At 41.6% G+C, this 19,778-nt stretch overlaps 2 protein-coding genes across 3 annotated transcripts in view; one reads left to right on the top strand and one right to left on the bottom strand.

Annotated features, from left to right (window-relative positions):
- DLGAP5 (DLG associated protein 5) overlaps positions 1-4,714 on the top strand; it is a 48,184-nt gene extending 43,470 nt beyond the window's left edge. Inside the window, exon 19 of the mRNA XM_079121030.1 lies at positions 784-4,714. Coding sequence (XP_078977156.1) covers positions 784-915 — 132 coding nt within the window. The 3' untranslated portion in view covers positions 916-4,714. The remainder of the gene's footprint in view (positions 1-783) is intronic.
- Positions 4,715-5,294: 580 nt separating this feature from the next.
- Positions 5,295-18,800, bottom strand: LGALS3 (galectin 3). 2 transcript variants are annotated; one of them, XM_079121384.1, is made up of 6 exons: positions 18,666-18,800; positions 13,181-13,202; positions 11,935-12,315; positions 10,184-10,272; positions 7,721-7,886; positions 5,295-5,589 (listed from the first exon to the last, which is right to left on the bottom strand). In XM_079121384.1, exons 2-6 carry the CDS (start codon positions 13,196-13,198, stop codon positions 5,434-5,436), a joined length of 810 nt encoding a protein of 269 aa, XP_078977510.1. In that variant the 5' UTR covers positions 13,199-13,202; positions 18,666-18,800; the 3' UTR covers positions 5,295-5,433. The 2 variants fall into 2 exon arrangements, with proteins under 2 accessions (XP_078977510.1, XP_078977511.1); XM_079121385.1 differs by lacking the exon at positions 18,666-18,800 and adding an exon at positions 14,787-14,887.
- Positions 18,801-19,778: the final 978 nt, after the last annotated feature.

Here is a 19,778-nt window from a genome sequence, read left to right on the forward strand (position 1 = left end):
GTACCAAAAAGAAAGGATTTTCTTCTTGGTCTTGGCCTTCCTTAATCATAAACTGAAACCCAGAGGATCAGGGACTTCAGTATAAGCCAATTTGTATAAACTTGATTTAATCCTGTTAAAAGATCTGAACTCTGGATTATTGGTTCTGAAAATATATAAGTAAGTCTAGAAGTTAATGAATCAAAAATCTTCATTTTTTTGTATTTTTAACATGACTAAAGGTGCTTAATGGTTATATATATATTTCATTATAAATCTTAGTTTCCCTGTGATTTGTTTTCCCAGTTTCTTAAATATTAGAATTTAGATATTTAAGTCTACCTGGCTATTTAGGCCCAAATTATTGCTTGCCTAGTAGTACAATTTAAAACTGAAGTAGAGCTTGACGGGAAGGAGAAAAGGATCCCAGCAGGGTCACACTCTAGTAGAGAGCTGTTATATGGTTTAGAATTTGTGAAATCTGCATGGTGGCCTAAGATGTGGTCATAATTTTATTCATCTTGCATATGCTGCCTAATTATATATATTGTATAGATATAGAAACATTAGATGTGTGTGTGTGTACAATTTAAGGAATGAATTCCTAATTTTTTTTTATTAAAATTATTTGAAGTTAGGGCTGCTGGAAAGTAACATAGTCATTATGTTACTAGTAATGAAGTATTGTTGCATAAGGAAATTTATTTGTTATTAATTGATCCACTATTATCTAGCCATGTTGCAGATTGACTTGGTAAAACTCGTGATGGTTATTTTAATGATTCCTCTGAATTTGTTCTCTAGCCAAGCCTAAACTTCAGTAATCAGGTGGAGAGGAGACATCAAGAACATGCCAGACATATCTCCTTTGGTGGTAATCTTATTACCTTTTCACCTCTAAGGCCCCTCAGTGGAGAGCAACCAGAAGAATTTTGAATTAAAAATAAATCCAAACATTTTCTTCATATTATCAATGCTGTGAAATATTCTTAGACAATTGGAAGTATGGAGATGTATTTGTGTTCACCTCTATTCTATCCACTTATATATTGTCACATAATGTTTTAATATTCAGTGTTCATCTAAGTGTATTTTGGATATACTATTTCTCAGGGGAAGTGGGGATGTTTTGTATATTAACCACATAGAATAAAAGGTATGTTTTGTCTTGTCTCTTTTGTTTAAAATGTGTAGGTTTTAAAGCTAGTTATAGTTACTTAGAGCTTATAAACATTTTTAGTTTAATTAAAACTTTAACCAAAATATTTGCATCCTTTTATACTTTCTTCTTAATTTAAACACTTAAATTTGTTGATATTAAATAGCTTTGAGATTACATTTTCCAGGGTATACTGAATTTCTATAGATGAACTTTCTGGATTGTGAAGTCAGCTTACATGCTAAAGTTTCAAATGGCTAAATTATTAGAGGTGCCCATTAAATTCTTGCCTTTTTCATTTCACTTTCTGCTTAATGAGACAACAGCCATTGCCTTTTTCTCTTGAAGAGAATCATATTAATCACAAAACGTATTTGAAATATTTTCTCTTTTAGACACACTTTTATTTTTTAAAATATAGGCTGGGCAATCCCAGCTACTTGAGAGGCTATAGCAAGAAGATTCCAAGATCAAGGCCAACCTGCACAATCTAACCAGACCTTGTTTCAAAATAAAAAAGGGCTGAGGATGTAGTTTAGTGGAAAAGTATCCCTGTGTTCAATCCCCAGTACTGGGAGGAAAAGAAAATAAATAAATATAATGACTTTTTTAATAAAGACAGGGCTGGGTAGGCATGGTAGTTTACATCTATAATCTTAGCTATTTGGGAAGCTGGAGCAGGAAGATTCCAAGTTCCAGGCCAGCATCAGCAAAAACAAAAACAAAGCTGGATTCTTATATATCCCCTGAACCATAACTAAGCTAGAAAAACAATAACATAATAGAGCTGAAGTCCTGGACTTGTGAAACTTTAAGTCTGGAACTTTCACATTTGGTAACAGGGTGAGAGTTCAGCCGGTTTTGGGGCATGGCGCTCCCCGCAATTTGGGAGATCGGAGCTCATAGCTTGATACCAGAGGCCAACATGGGCTCTACCACTTGTGAAAAGAAAGTGAAGAAAATGACTGTTAACCTGATTGGATACACTCTCTTTAACTAGAGGATTGTAAAACACAAAGCTATAGAATAACAGAGCACCAAAAAGACTCAGTAGCTACAGCTTGTCACCAGGTCTGTTATTTATGTCTGAAAATGAGTTGAGGATTGGAGGCATTTACCAAACAAATAGGAACTTTATGGCTAATCTTTTTAAGATTAGGGGTTTTCAAATGAGAAAAAGCATGCTTTCTTTCCCTTTACCCTCTGTCCCCACTGAGATTACTCCCTGCCCTTCTTATTTTGAGTTAGGTTCTCACTAAATTGCTGAGGCTGGTCTTGAACTTACAATCCTCCTGCCTCAGCCTCCTGAGGCACTGGGGTTGTAGTCATGTTCCACCATGCCAGGCACTACTTTTGATGTCAGAGGAAGATGTGTTAGGCTGTGGGAAAGTTGGTACTTATTTAATTACTTATTTTTGCAGTACTGGGGATTAAACCCAGGGGTGCTTTACAACTGAGCTACACCCCTGGTCTTGCTAAATTCTGAGACTGACCTTGAACTTGTGATTCTCCTGCCTCAGCCTCCTGAGTTACTGGGATCGTAGGTGTGCACCACCGCACCCTGCTGAAAGATGGTGTTTATATTATCAAGACCAAGTGAATCCTAAAGGAAGTGTGAGGTGCTGGCTTAGAAGAATGTTATCAGAATGCCTCCTCTTACCAAAAGATAGAAGAAGCTTCAGTAGATTAGTGAATAATTGAAACAAGCCTTGCAGAAAAAAGGAAATATACATAAAAGTTATGGTTTTCTAAGGACCCACAACCATGAACACCTAAAATGCTGATACAGGGTAACTCATGACTATTTGTAATCTATATAGAGCAATATGCAACATAATAGTAAAGTCTGTTCTCAAGGATGAAGCAGAGAAGAGTAAGTCATTGTCAGCAACACAAAACATGATCTTTGGGGTAGGTTTAATAAGGTATACTTTTGAACCATTTAGAAAAATTTTAGCTGTCTAGGTATTCATAGCCCTGAGCCCCTAGAAAACCAAAACATATATTCTTCCTGGTTTGTCTGAATTATACAAACGAGTAACAGACTCATACTAGCCTAACAAGGAAGTTTGTTATTTCCCAATTTATCCGGCTGATGGCAGACACTTCACAGTTGACAGCTCAGTGACTACCCCAAGGTCCACATTCTATCCTTATTTGTTCTGTTGTCTTTGGTGTCAGCTTCTAGTCAAAGGCTGGGTCCTGTTGGGGTCATAAGATGACTGCTAGTGGCATGCAGCTATGTCCTACTGTTTGGCCTGGTTAGGCCGACTAATGCCACATCCCACCTGTAGGTCTGAGTAAACAGGAGGTTGACTGACACTCATCAGGATTCCCTATTAAGGAATCCTTAGTTAAAACACAGCTAGTAGAAAAGAGGCAACCATCAGTATCCCCTACAAACAGATAGTGTTTTTCTTGGGTTATTGGGCTCTAGCATTCTGAGGTATTAGGGAAAATTTTAGAGACAAAATGAAAGTAAACTACTTCAGTAAAATGAGAGCCTTTCCAAAGTAGAAAAGGAAATTTCCATTTATCGAGGGCATACTGTTCAACAGCCCTTTTGCAAAGCTATTTGATGTTTCAGTAATGCTACAAGAGATTTTATAGACAAAGGAACCAAGGCCTGGAGAATTTAAATAATTTTGTGGAAACCAAGGGTTGTTTTTGGTTTTTTCCTCCAAAGCTATGTATGCTCTTCCATTGAATCATATGAGTAGAAAAGATATGACCAGAAAGTTAGGATAAGGAATTTACAGTTTTTGAAATATAGTGTCCAAATCCCTCTTTAGGGTCTAAAGTACACCACTGGGGCCCACAGCCCTCAACTTATTGTCCCTTATGAGCACTGCCTCAGCTGAGAAGAGCCATTGCACCCAACATCACAGTTTCCCCAGTGTCTTGTATTTAGCGTTTAGTGATTGGTTGAACTGGGGATGTAAAGGCCTGGCTCCCTTGAAACTTCAGAATACCCCCAAGGTTGGGCTTGGACACTGCTGTTGAGTTCCCTCTGCCCAATCATGTTCATGCTCCCACAGATATTAATTCTAGGTGCCTTCCCTCACAAACCTTTTTGTTCTACTCTGTTTCCTAGGAAACACCCCTGTGACAATAACTAAAGTATCTGAGAAGATGATATTGTAGAAATGATAAAAGATAAAAAAAAAAAAAGGTTTTCAGTAAACCGATAAGTGGGAACTTATCCAGCTCCAAAATTTTAGTAATCTTTGGGTTTACTACTAACAAGGAAGGTTAGAAAACCATAATTATAAGAATATTCACAGTAGGAACAATTAAATTTTAAGAACTAAGATTTTTTTTCTTCTCCACAAATCCAAAAATTTCATAAAAACCAAGACAGGGAAATAGTCTCATTATTTACAAGAGATAAAAAGGATTAAAAAAACAGTCAAGAGCTGGCGTTGTAGGTCAGTGGTGGAGCACTTACCTTGCACGTGTGAGGCACTGGGTTTGATCTTCAGCAGCACGTAAAAATAAATAAAGGTATTTACAACCAAAAAATATTTTTAAAAAGAAAGTTGTCAAAAGAAAATATAGTCATGTGCAACATGATGACTTTTTTTTTTTGTCTTTTTTTTTTTTTTTTTTTTTTTTTGGGTGCTGGGGATTGAACCCAGGGCCTTGTGCTTACAAGGCAAGCACTCTACCGACTGAGCTATCTCCCCAGCCCCCATAATGACATTTTGGACAGTGATGGTCTGAGTATATGGTGGTAGTCCATAAGCTCACGATGAAGATGAAGAATTCCAATTGCCTAGTGACTTACGCCTTGCAATGTAGCACAACATATTACCTGTTTGTGGTGATGCTGGTGTAAACAAACCTGCACTGCCAATTGTTTAAAAGTATAGCACACACAATTATGCACGCTACATAATACTTGATAATAAGCAACTGTTTCAGGTTTGTGTTTTCTTTATTGTTATTTTTGAGCATATTCCTTCCAATAAAAAAAGTCCTGTAAGACAATATGTGAGGTTAACACTGGCAACAACCTCATGTGCCTCATGTGTACTATGTTTAAGTACAATAGCAAGTAGAGAAAACTTGAGATTCCCTCATGCAGTATTAATATTGCTATATATTTTTCCTTTGTAAATTATCTAAACTCCAATTAAATGACATGTAAGACAGGTAACAGCATAAGAATATTTATTAAATGGATGACTTACAAGAAGGATATTGATGAATAAAGGTAAACTTTTTCACATGAAGACTTTAAATGTGTAAAGTTTAGATTCAATTTTACTTTTAAAGTATATGCCCCTTCCAGATTATATCATAGCATGTGAAGCACTGGTGAGGTTTATGTCACCAGAAATTCCCAGTTTGCTGATTTCCCTGAGATTTTTCATCCGATGATTGTACTGTAACAAGTGAGCATCATTGACAGCAACCTTGAAGTGGTCAGGCTCAACCAGGACTTGTATCTGAAAAGGCACACACACACAAAGTGTCATGTGAGATCAGACCTATTGTTAATTAGTGCAGTTTAGCCATTCAATGATGTGTGCATATTTCAAAACGTGCATGAGAGAGATGTTTTTTGTCAATTCAAATCAAGAGAAACAATAGAAATACCCATTAATTTCAAAAAGTCCAGCATGAGCTCAGGAGGTCCACATTTCATCTTTATCATTTGTAGAACCAATTAAATTCCAGAGAAAGTAACTTTACAATAAAAATAAATTCCAGATCATATAGATTTTAACAAAAAAAAGACAAAAGCAACAAAAGGGAAAAGGTTCATAATTTGCCTACATAAAAACTTTAAAAAGTTCTTATAGCACTTAAAAGTAAACACTACAGTAGGAATCCCTTAACCAGTTTGGCAAGGTTAGGGGAAACTTCAAATAATAGATATGCAATCTCACATCCTTTTGTAATCAGCAATTTGGCAATGCCTTATCCAAATTTTAAACATGCATATTCTTTGAATAAAGTTATTCTAGGAAAGAAAGATGTGTATAAGGGTATTACAGTGTTTTGGTTAAATCTTTTCAGGCTTATTTTGGCATATTTCCATAGTTAAAATTTTCATCAGGGGGCTGGGGATATAGCTCAGTGGGTAGAGTGCTTGACTTGCAAGAATAAGGCCCTGGGTTCAATCCCGAGCACCGCAAAAAAAAAAAAAAAATTTCATCAGTAGGGTACTGGTTAAATTCTTACATATTTAAACAATGAAATGCTAGTCATAATACTCTGAAATGGAAAGCTGTCCACCAAAGGTAAAATGTGGTCCTTACTTGTCCCTGACCTTGAGCTTAGTCTAGCTGTTTTTATTGACTTCAGTCAATCCTAATTCAATGCTGTGGACTTTATAAATATCTGTTGAAGCCATTACTTTAAAAATGTGAGCAGGGCATGGCAGCACACACCTGTATCCCAGCAACCAGGAGGCTGAGGCAGAGGATCAAAAGTTCAACGCCAATAAATAAATATGAAACTGGTCATTTGCAGGGTAGAACTAGAGACCACTATGTTAAGCGAAATAAACTCAGAAGGTTAAGGATTGTAATTTTTCTCTCATGCAGAAGCTGGAGAGGAAAAAGGAAAGACGGGGTGAATCTCATGAAAATCAAAGGGAGATGAGAAGAAAGGGAACAAGGTGTGGATGCTGGGAATGGAGGGGAAGTTCTGGGGAGTGATACTGACCAAATTATATGTGTATTGTGTGCATGTACAAATATGTAACAACAAATTCCATCAGTATGCACAACTATAATGCACCAATTAAAAAAAAAAAAGTGGGGGAAAAAAGTTCAAGTCCAGCTTGGGCAACTTAGCTTGACTCTGTCTCAAAAAATAGAAAGGGCTGGGGGTATAGCTCAGGGTAGAGCATCCCTGGGCTCAATCCCCACTGCATAAATAAATATTAAAAATGTGTTGTACCATAAAATACTGAAAAGATACCAAATTTCATCCTCTGTGAAGAGGAGACTTTCTAATTAAACATCTACAAATTCTTCTTTTCATAAAACAATTATACTGATTTTATTTATTTATTTATTTAGTACTGGGATTTGAATCCAGGGGCATTCAACCACTGAGCCACACCCCCAATCTTTTTTTTAATATATATATATATTTTATTAGAGACAGTGTCTCCTGAGTTGCTAAGTGCCTCACTAAGTTGCTGAGGCTGACTGAACTCTTGATCCTCCTGCCTCAGCCTCCTGAGCTGCTGGGATTACAGGCGTGCACCACTGCCCTTGGCAAACATTTACTTTTGATTGCTATGCCAACCACATTGTATTAGGGAAATAAGGTCTCAATCCAACTGTGACATAAAGACTTTCTGCCATTTTTTATTAATTTCTAGAAAAGTTTGGGGTGGAGGGTGTGTAGCAAAGGGGATGATGGTGGGGTGCCTAAAAGGAATTTGGGAGTGCCTCACTCTCAGCCATTTTCTCAGCCTGCAAAGCCTGAAGGTGGGAAGGAGATTGCCTGGTTTGGTGGCCCGGGACAGCTGGTAAAAATTCATTTCAATGTGCTGTGGTTTTAGAGTGACTCCCCATGAGAAATACATATTATCAATATATAATAGTAGCAACCACTTACTTTGAATGGTTTACCACTTTCAAATGGGAAAACCATCTGTCTTTCCTCCTTTCCCCAGGTATTATCCAGCTTTGTATTGCACACGATGACTTTCCTGTTGTTCTCATTGAAACGTGGGTTAAAGTGGAAGGCAACATCATTCCCTCTCCTGAAGTCTAAAGCAATTCTGTTTTAAACCAAAGACCAGAGTTATTAAAATGATTAAAGTTGTATTTTGTATCAAGTGAAGAGCATATAAGTTTCTAAAAAGCAAATTATTTCATAATACATAGGAAATTTTTCTGAATAGAAAACAAATAAACCAGAGAATGGGTTCAAACTAGGAAGTATACTAAGCCCCAAATTTATTTACTATCAAAATCTTAAGGTCAGCAAGACTCTGTGTGTGTGTGTGTGTGTGTGTCTTTGGTGCCATCGTTCTCATTCAGCTGTAATGTCCTCCTTACAGACTCTGTTCATGAAAACCCTTCAGGGTTTCCTTATTCAGGTTTAGAATCACTTTGAAAACACTATACCTGAACAGATAATATTGGTTCTCTCTTACCTGCCCTGCCAGGATGCTTCCAATACTTGTTAAAGGTAAGCCAGCTACATCAATGAAAACTCTTTAAATACCTGGCTTCTCATGGTTAATCAGAAACCTACTTCTTGTGAAACAGCAAGAATGAGATAGTATAGTTAAAGTTCTGTACCTGTTACTAAGTTGTAAAGCTATGACCATAAACAGGTGACACATTCCATGACATAAGGTGAACTAATGATAGTTGAACTCTTTGACCCTTTTCCTTCTGGGATGTTAATGCAAACACAGTCCTTATTTTTTTTTTTTTTTTTTTTTTTTTTTGGCATGGTGGTGGGGATTGAACCCAGGGCCTTGTGCTTGCAAGGCAAACACGCTACCAACTGAGCTATATCCCCAGCCCCAAGTCCTCTTTCTTAAAAGATTAAGCACGCCCCTGCGTTTTCCAAGGTGTGCTCTATAGAGCACCAAATCAGAATCAGCTGGTGTTTTAAAATAAGGTTTGTGCTCTAGATTGACTGATTGGGCATTTTGAATCCCTTGCCACAGTCACATTCGACCACAATTTTCAATATTAAATTCACAAGGAAAAATGGCAATGGAATTTGCATTTGACTAAATATTCAATGGCTCTATTTCCTATGCAGTAAAAAGGAAGATACTGTCAACACTGTCAAGCGCTTTTTTCCATGTAGTTTCTCATAGAATTTGCAGGACCAAGTTGTAATTTTTTTTTCATTTACTACCATTAACCATTTCAATCAGTTTTGATCAACTATGGTCTCAGTATACATCTCTAGTATTACTGCAACTAAACTTCCCATTGCAATGACCCTAACTGAGGCAAGGATACTGTTTGGTTCTCTGTGTCAGGGGTTACTGGAGGAGGAGAACAGATACCAACAAATCGTGAGTACCGCCTGCACAGGATAAGGTGTGCCAGGCTCTGTTTCACTGGGAAGAAACATGGATAGGGACATAGGCATATAGTAATTTACTGCCAGGTAGGTTTCTTTGTGTGAGAAAAGGCTGACCTTAGAGAAGCTATCTAGGTGTATAAAAAGAAGGATTGGCTTAGGTTAGAGACTACCATGCAGAACCAGAAGAGGCTGGTTGGAGGAGGAACCAATGGGCGATATGAATGTAAAATTATCAGATTGGACGCTGTGCTCATCTAGTGACAGGATGTAGCTTTCATTGATACCCCAGCAACAAACTGACAGATACTCAGGTTATTTATGGATTCTCTGAAGCCCGTGACATGATTTGAATGCATACCTTTTGTGTACTGCTTATAAGACTTAGAGACACAGGCTCACTAATGGTTCTAACTTCAGGGACAGGCATGGTGGATGGCTTTACCACATTTTCAGCCTCTTCATAGTGTATGTAAGTATAACCAGCACCAACGGTGACAACCCCGGTCTGGTTGCCACGGCAGCCACATAAATCAAGAATTTTCCTAAATTAGCTCAATAAAACCTTACTCCATCCAAGCCCACCTCAATCAAACCAGTTCCAATGACAAAGGTTGATTTATTCTGGTGAAGTTGTCAACTGGTGGAATTTTTTCAAACCTTTTAACAGTGTCTACTCAGAAGACCAGGGTTCCCAGCCTTGGCACTTATCTGGAGGACATGAGCATTGGTTTTATCTCTAAAAGGAGGTAGCATTGTTCCTTGCCCTGCCTACAACTGTGAAAATTAAATGATACAATGCATACCAAAATACAGATGAGGGTGTGTTACCATTTACTGTGAATGACCCTGACACTTAGAAAAATTATGTGGGAACATGTACTGAATATGAGATAATCCCATGTGAGGGTACAGTCAAGATCCTGAACATGTCGTTTTGGAAATTTCATTAAAATTCAAAATAGATCATGCTTTATTCAAAAACCAATCAACAGATCGGTGCGGTGTTAACGGTGCCCTCTTTACCTGTTTGCATTGGGCTTCACGGTGCCCAGAATTGTTATCAGCATGCGAGGCATGACTCCTCCGGGCAGGGGCAGCTCATAAGGCACAGTCTGAGAAAGAACAAGTACATGTGTGTCAACAGTCACATTTTCTTGGGGAAAGGAAAAACTGTAGCTAAAGTTAAATCACTATTGGTATTTGTGAACGGTACAGCCCTAAGTTAGGCCATCTGCCCTGACTCTCAGGTCGCCTTGCCCAGGGGCTACAGAAAGAAGTTTCCCTCCTGGAACATTCTGAGAGCCATTTCAATCCATCACTCATTCACACAGACTAATTTTGGGGAAAGCTTGAGCTAGACCTCATGGTCAATATCAATCTTTTTGTGCCACGCTTAAGACACGTGTCAGGTAATATACTGCACTGTGGTAGTTCAGCAGTGATCACTGAGGGCAGGTCTGTCACATTCTGGGGCTTCTGGGTTCTCACATGCTCCGTACTCATATGACACCAGCAGAATTCTTGGTATCTGGCAGATTCTCAGTGTTCGTGGAATAAACACTTTTCACTTACACAGTGCATTCCACAGATGTTTATCCACCATCCATATTCAAGGTGCCATGAATACCAATGAAGCTCAATCTGTGACCTTTTCTCTTTCCCTTTATAATGTTTTCCCCTGGGCTCAACCACCACCTGAAGCTTTCACTTCTAGCCATGATCTGCACTAGCCCTGCACCTTCTACCTGGTGTTGCTACTAGGACCTCAAGTCCAGCAAGTATGAACTGGAAGGGTCTCCCCTGCCTTCGCCCATGCGTCAGTTGCCCTTCCTGAGTTTCCAGCTGGGGCTAAAGCTTTGCTGACGTTCTAGTTGTCCAGCCTTGAAAGCCAGGGTCCTCTCCGACTTCTTAGATTTAATCTCTAGGTCCTGGGAGCACTTCCTCTGCGTCTCTCACATCTGCCTGTCTCCACAGCCTTCATGCCCCTCCTCCTGCTCCTGTCTGACTCTGTGCCAGGCACTGCTCAGTGCCACCCACTGCCCCCACATCTTCTCTGAGCTTTCCTCCAAACCATCCCAGAAGAAGATGGTCCTGCCTTGGGCCACCTTCTCCTCAGTCCTGAAATGGTCACATTCAACACTGTTGTTTAGATCTTTCTTCATCTTTAGATCTTATCTCTCAGCTAGACTATAAATCTGGAAGGGAAGGATCCATGACTAAGTGTACCTGGATTCTCTGAGCTATATTTTCATTTAGGATGCACTTGCTAAAATGTATTTTAATCTGTATGAAAATTCAAATCTATCAAAATTATCTTTAGAAGGTTTTTCAAAACCAGATTACCTTGGTTCCCCCACGTGTTCCTCCAGTGACCCTGGACAAATTACACAACTTCTTCATCGTCCCACTTCCTCATGTGTAAAATGGAGATAGTAACAGTATGGTATGCGGTGTTTATGGGGTTAAATAACATAGAGGCATACTAATAGCATGGCATTCTTTCCCTCATTACTACAATCCTAACTTGTAGGCCTGGGACTCCCAGGCCTCTGCTTTATATTAAAGCAACTTTATAATGCCTTCAAAACATGTCTTGCCTTCGTTTTATACTAACAGTTCAAAATAAACTCAATATGAACACTTTTTCTTTTCTACCAGATCAACATACACCAGTGGTTGGTCCTCGAGAAGCAGCTATAAGCTGCAGGTTTCAAGTTTCAGGTCTCCCTGAGTCCTCTGCACATCAAGTTCATGACAGAACTACTCCATCTTACCAGTGGTCCAGCAGGGGCGCCAAAGGGGCCAGCAGCAGGGTAGGCTCCAGGAGCACTTGGCTGTCCGGGAGGTGGGTAGGCCCCAGGCCCACCTGGTTGCCCTGGGTAGGCTCCAGATGCAGGAGGTCCAGGATAAGGTCCTGGGCCAGGGTAGGTGCTGGGAGGTGCCTGTCCAGGATAGGGCCCCGGAGGAGGTGCCTGCCCAGGATAGGCTCCAGGTGGGGCCTGTCCAGGGTAGGGCCCTGGAGGTGCCTGCCCAGGATAGGCCCCAGGATAGGAGGCCCCTGGGTAACCCCCTGCTCCAGCCCCAGGCTGGTTCCCCCATGCACCTGGCCATCCTTGAGGGTTTGGGTTTCCAGACCCAGATAAGGCATCATTAAGCTGGAAAGAAAGACATATGCAATTACAGGATAGAAAACATTCACAAAAACAGATTTTTCAGCAACACAGGCATTGTGATCTAAGACGTAGAGAACTATGGGGAAGGCAAAAAGTTAATATCAATAAACTTTTCCCACCTATTAATAGTTACAGTTCCAGAGACTAAAATTAGACTTTGGGATTCTATATGCTTCTTCACTTTATTCTGGCTACCCATCATCTCAGATTTTTGTTAATATGCTGAAGTCAGGAGCTAGCTCTCCTTGATCTACAAACACATGCTTTCTTCTTTGTTTTATTTTATATATATATATATATGCAAATATACATATATATGCATATATATATATGGGTTTTGGGGTTTTTTTTATCTGTTTGTTTTGTTTTGTTTTGAAGTACTGGGGATCAAACCCAGAGGAGCGTGGGGCCCACAAGGCAAGTGCAGTGTTTCACCACTGAGCTACATCCCCGGCACCACCACCGCCCTTTATTTATTTACTGATTGATTGATTGATTGATTGATTGGGACAGGGTCTTGCTAGGTTGCCAGGATGGCCTCGAACTTTTGATTCTCCTGCATCAGTCTCTGGAGCACAAGCTTTCTAATCAACGTGAAAAACAATCACAAACACGGGATGCTCAGGCTGCACTGCACTTCCTGCTGCTGCCAGCAGGGTGAAGCGGGGACTCCCAGGCCTCTGCCTGGCTCTCTTCCCCAATCTGCGGCTGGAAAAACAAGACTTCAGCTAACAGGCCCTAAGTGGAAACCATGTGGTGGGACAGTGAAAAGGGCAAGTCTGGTGGTAAAAATGAAACTGACAACCTATGTGAATGTGTATGAGGCCAAGAAAACTGAAGCACTTACCGAAAAACTGTCTGCCATTTTCCTGAGAGGAAGAGAGAGAGAGAGAGCAGTGTTACCAATGGATTCACCAAGTTCCCTGAGATTTAACTTCCTGAATCCTTCACGGCAGTTCTAGTCAATCTACAGGTATATTGCCTAAGTCAACAGTGCAGAACCATAAAAACAGCAACGGGTGGGGATGTTTCCAGCTACATTACCAAACCCTATTTACTCATAAACTCAAACTTGGATCACGCTGGCTTGTGTTCTGACATCTGAGAGGAAGAGAACATACAATGCATGAGGGAGAAGAAGGAGCAGGAAGAAAATGTTCTGCCTTTTCTAGGTTAAAAAATGGAAACAGTCATGGTTTGTCCTGAGCGTCCCTCAGGCTCCTTTGTGCCCTCTCTCCACCACCCCTCACAAAGGGTTCAGTTGTTGGTATGACTTCAGTCTCCTTTTCTTCCCCTCTGACAGCCCCACGCCCTCTTCTGTGGCTTGGGAGGAAAGCAGTTTCTAGTGAGATCTGAAAGACAGTGACCTCCAGCTCTACCTGCTGCCTGGTTATTCCTTCACTGGCACACATGGATGCCAGGTCAGCACTGTGCAGGCTCCTGTCTAGATGTGCAGATGAACACAGGATCTGTAGGGTCAAAGGGCCCACAGTCCAGCTGGGGAGGCAGGCAGAGGCAAATAGGAGAGAGCAAATGGTCGACGCTGTTGGGTTGTGTGCCGTGGGAACTCAAACCTGGGAAGCTAACTTCTGAGCAGGGAAGGGAAGGTAGTATTTGAACTAAGCTTTGAAGATAGGTGACATTCATTTGGAAGTGCTTTTTTCTTTTCTTTTCTTTTTTCCAAGGTGCATGTTTCCCAAATAAAATCTTGGGCAGTATAACAAACCAAGGTGAAGAAACTCAGACAATGTGGAAAAAGACATTTTGGAGTGGAATACTGTCAAACAAGGTTTGTCATGCTCAAAGCTGCCACAGGGCTGGTTTGGAGGCACACTTACTGCTCCCTCTTGCTCTCTCCCCTAAACCAAGTCTCCAAAAGCACAAGGCGCGCCGCCACACCTGGTCCTGCCAAAGTACCTCCGGTTCTGCAGGGCAGTGAAGGGTAGCCCAGGACCCTTGGGACCTGGGTGGCTTCTTTCTAAGCTCAGGATAACCTGTGCCATGGTCAAAATTACCCAGACCTATAAACAACTAGAATCTCTTCTTTCTTTATTTCTCTACTTCTCTTAATTACTCATTTTAAAGAAATGACATGGTCCTAGAAGGGATCCAAGGCAACGACATGATAGGTCCTAAAAATGTATAATATTAAAATTTTCTGCAAAAACACAAACAGGCAGAGCTCCTCTTAGGACTTAATGTATACTTCATTTACACACACCAGATATAGTTAGACTACACTACTGTTATTTATGTCACTCTCAAACTTACCTTTGACTAGATTTTTTTTTGCCTGTCTCTTTTAATCAGGTTATTCTCCAGCTTATTTAGAATCAGGTTATGACCATGCCCATCTCCCATGGTGGAAAACTACCAGCAGTTTGAAAGGAAAGTCACAGTGACTCCTAGAGCTTACTATGCCTTCCACACCCTGTATTTCCTATTGAACTTACACTTTTAAAGCAAAAGCAGGAGGCTCCTCTGCTTGTGTCCCCTTCCCCACAAGACTGTTACAATACTAGTTAGGAAACTGTGCTGCCACCACAGGAGGAACCTGAGAGAAGAGTTAATACAGAAAAGAAAAAGAAACCAAATTACTTAAGAAAATAAAGCCTTTCTCATTTTGGACACTGGAAGAAAACAATCTTGAACCTCAGGGTGAGTAGAGAGCTTAACACACTCCTTTTCCACCCCTGAGCAACATACCAAAGACTCAGCAATAACTTTACAAGCATTTGGTTTCTTTGAACTGTCCCCATTGCGTATGAGCTTATTTTCAAGCTCATACCACTCTCACTTCAGGTACACACCTTGTGGCAGAGTGTGGTCCTGTGCATTTAGGCTAAACTGTTTAGCCGCATTTCTGGCTTACATCCATAAGATGCCAGTAGCACACCACCCTACAACTTGTAACAACCCAAAGTGTCTTCAGATGTTGCCAAATATCCCTTTGGGCAAAGCCATGCCCAGCTGAGAACCAACAATCTAGACTTCAGCATGTGAATCCCTATGTAAATGTACATACTCGCATCAATAAAAACCAACCAGGGAGTTTCAGTTGTACAAATTGTAGTTTCTATTGGTATCATGTGCCTCATAGGTGCCTTATTACTATAACTCCAATCAAATTAAGATGTGTTTAAAGACTGATGACAGCCAGAAACTCAAAGGGGGCATTTCCACATTTAGCATTTATTCCACCCAAAGCCTGCTTAAGCCTGTTTAGTTTATTTTCCAAACTGATCAAATGCAATTTGAGAAACAAAGCAGATTTCACTGTATTTCCACTGTGTTTCACAGTGCCTTGGATGACAGTTTGGATTGTGTTGTGACACATTCCTCTGACGCGTTAGAATAATGACACTGCATTTGTGTGGGGCCTCTCAGAATGCAAAGCACTTTCATATGCCGTATCTATTTGATTCTGTTAACAATCGTATGAGAATGAAATTGATATTCCCACTGTAAAGCAAGGAAACTAGTCCAGAGAACTAATGTGCTGATCCAGAGTCAACCTGGACCCGGGACCAAGTCTCCTGACTCCTAATTCAGGCTCATTCTACATTAATTCAAAACCTTGCACCTTGAAACTTTGTAGCTTTGAAAGTATTAATGATTTCATCAAGAAATTAATTCTCTGGTTTATTTATCCAGAACTAAGTAGCATTCTGAGATTCTAATCCAATTAAAAACAAGATTGTGTTTTCGTCAGAAAACTAACTGGATGACTCATACAGCACACAGTAATATTTAATAAAAGGATGCCATTTTGCAAAGTCACTTTGCTAATTATATCCACATTTTAACCAATACATTGTACTTTTCCAAAAACTAGGTATGCACTGTTTTGATTATGCCAACTCCCAACCTCAGATCTCCTTTTTGAAAATGGTTGTAACTGGTGTGCTTCTGAAGTTAAAGTTAGTAACTTCAGAACTTCAAGAGAAAAAAGATCTCTTATTACAAGTATTTTCCTTGTCTAGAAAACTTCTTCTTTTTTTAAAGGCAAGTAATTTATAAAGAGAGATGCACACAATCAAATGTTTAAAAAAATCATTTTCCCACTCTGCAGATAGAGTAGATACGTGAACTTCATCCTGGTTCTTCTAGTATGAGAGAATTTTGAAGTATAGGAGCGTGGGAGGACTTGATCAAAGATGCACAATTAGAGAAATGCTACCTGGGTCTCCACATTTGAAAACACCAACAGGAAGAAGTTCAGTATAATTTTGGAATAAGGAATTTAAACATGAGTCAGAACGTAGACCATTTTATTCAGCTGTTAATTGGCAGTTCTTCCCTTTAATAAAGAGTAGTTAACCACCGCGCATTACTCTTCTAGGCCCACCCAGCAATCAATCCAGTTGTCTGGGTTCCCAGGAACACCTTTAAAATTTCTCCTCATAAAGGCTCCTGCCCTTAAACAAACTATAATGAAGTAGACTTTGGAGGTGTTTCCTCGGAGTTCCTACGGACTCCCCACTCTCCTCTCCTAGAACCCACATGAGGCAGTCTACTTCCTGCCCTTGCTGAGACTAAGTGGGTAACTCGGTGATGCTGAGTTGGGAGAAGGAGACCTAGGGTTTCTTTCTCACAGTTCCTGAGCACCAAGAAAGGTAAAGTTACTTTGTGCTTCTCGGTTACTGATTTTTTCCCCTTTGGAAAAGCTGAATAGCAGTCAAGGGAGAACACATGACCCTTAGTCACCAGCAAACTGGAATCATACAGCACGCACTATCCTGGCCAGCTCTTCAGTTACCCACTCAAAATTTAATGAGAAGAACCAGTTTAGGCACCAGCCTCAAAGAACTACCCATCTGTCCTCTGCAGGAACCTGTGTCTCAAACAATCACAGGAAAGAAAAGCAAGGTTGTGGATGAGTTACTCTAAGTTTTGGTATGTAAGTACTTACAAGTCAATTGGTAGGTAAGATCAACATTAATTCTCAAGTTATACTTTGCGAATATAGATCTCTGTTGCAGTGATGATTTTCAGTCTTGCTAATGAAGATTCTAGGCAATGAAGATTCTAGGTTCAGCTTTGTGTGAAACTTAGACTTTTCTAAGCTCCAGACATTCAAAAGACCATCATCAAACTTTTCCCCAGAATATGGATAAGTGCTGACAAGTTACAAATTTGTTAGTTGGTGAAGTTTTTTTCATGCTCTGGTCCCACCCATGTAGTTAATTTTATCACTATCATTTTCTTCAGAATTTATCTAACTTCCATTCCTTTCCTGGATTCTGAAAACAGACTGGTCCCAGAGGTCCAGATATCCTCATTGTCTAGTAACCCAACTCCAAGGAGTCACTTTACAAATATTCCAGCGTCTGCAATAGGTATCCATACCCTTAAGGACTGACCCACACATAAGTCACTGGACTTAATCCATGAGTCCCTTACTCCCTGGCATTATGTACCTACTCCTCAGAATGCAAACAATCTAAGTTTTCAGGTGAGCAACTAATGATTCAGAATAAATCCTCCCACATATTTTACAAGCCCCCAGCTAAGTTTATGGACCCTGGAACCCAACATTCTGCCACACGCAACACATCCTCAGCACCCTTTTGAGATGGTTAATGCCCATATTAGCCAGCCTGGGCAGGGATGAGTCACTTGATTTACAAAAGCTTAAAGGTTGCAGTCTTTGCTAAGCCAGGCACAAGTCCACTTGGGCTTTGGGGCGCACCATTTTCTGTGGGATCAGCATTCAGAGTGAGGTTGCAGGCCTTGCCGCTGCCGGACCTGGTGGAAGAACTCATTCGCACCCCACAGTAACATCTCCTGCAGATGAAAGTTCAGCTGATGCTCCAAAGTGGCGGGGTCAGCTAAGTCAGGGGTCCCAGAAGACCTACAGAACCCCCAGAGAGGTCCCTCGTGCACTGGGAAGGGCTAACACCAAGCCAGAGGGAACGGTTCCGTTTCATAATCGAGCCCACCCACCACTCTCTCGGGCTCCTTGTGGGTTGGAGTTTACTCCGCACGCAAAGCACAGCTGGCAGAGGGTGGGACGTGGCTTCCGCTGTGCGCAGAGAGTGCCCAGTGCCTGGCGTCCGCAGACACGCCCACTGTCCCAAGGATACGCGTGTGCGAGTCCTGTCGGGAGTGGCCAACTTTCTCCAGGTCTCAGACCCCGGGAGAACCAACGGTTATGGACCGGTGCCCGGAACTATGCCCACGCTCAGCTCGGGGCTGGCACAGCGCAGGCTGCCCGGCTCTCCACTCCCGCGGGTCCCCGGCAGCCAAGCCCCTCCGCCCCGCGTCCCGAAAGCACCCCGGAGCCCCTGCCCCGTCGGCAAGTGCGGTCCCCCGCGCCACGCGCCGCTCACCTTTGCCTTGCGCTCTCTCGCTCTCTCCCGGTGGCTCCTGGCGAGGTGGTGAGGGCGCCGGCAGGGCGGTGGCTCTGCCTTCAAATACCCAAGTCCCGCCCCGCCCGCCCGCCCGCCCTCCGGGGGCGGGGCAGCGCCCCGGCGCACCCCGGCCTCTCCCAGGGGATGGGAGGACCAGCCCTGCCCCCTCAGGACACCAAGAGTCGCTGCTCCAGGGGCGCAAAGGAGATGCTCTTGGACAGGGGGAGAAGAGAGGCCGCGGTGACCCTACCTCTCTCTCCAGATCACCCGACTCCAAAGAGGAACATCCCTGAGTCCCCGAAGCTGCCCTTAGTGCATGCTTCTTTGGGAGTTTCTGCTTGCTTGCTTGTTGTAACCGTATGTACTTATTTCCCGTCCACTCGCAGGCTGTCTCATCCCGTTTCCATTTCCTTTACTCAAAGCCTTGCCCAGAAGGGCAAGGTGACTTGTGTCATGGGGTGGGAGGGTGGCCCTGTCTAAGATGTGAATGAGAGCTCCCAAGTTCTCGGCCTTGCATTCGTTCCCATTCTGAACTGTACTGTGCGTACACACCTTTGACTGACAGCCCTAAATGGTTTGGTGTTCGCTTCCTGCTGCACTCTCAGCATCTGTTCAGGACTTAGTGCAAAGTAGGTTCTCGGTAAATATTTGATGAATGAATGAATGAATGAATGAATGAATGAATGAATGAATGAATGAATGAATGACTTCCTAGAAATTCTGCTTTCTCAAAGAGTAGGGGAGAGTCCTGCAAAGTAGGGGACAATTAAGTCAAAAGCAGCTTTGGTGGGGCTGGGGATATAGCTCAGCGGGGCTGAAAAAAAAAAAAAAAAGGGCAGCTTTGTTAGGGAAGGAATAGGACAAAACTGGATAAAAACTGAGTGAGGGGCACTTGCCTAGCATGTGTGACACACTGGGTTCAATTCTCAGCACCACACACACACACACAAAATAAAGATATTGTGTCCATTTACAGTTAAAAATGGGGGGGGGGGGAACATGAGATGGTTAAGGACATCCAAGATAAACTTTTTTTTGAGTTTGGATAATATCTAATATTCATCAAGCACTTAATGTGCCTTCTACTATGCT

The sequence above is a fragment of the Sciurus vulgaris genome, assembly GCF_902686455.1.
Source record: "Sciurus vulgaris genome assembly, chromosome: 2".
In the NCBI taxonomy this organism is placed as follows: Eukaryota; Metazoa; Chordata; class Mammalia; order Rodentia; family Sciuridae; genus Sciurus; species Sciurus vulgaris.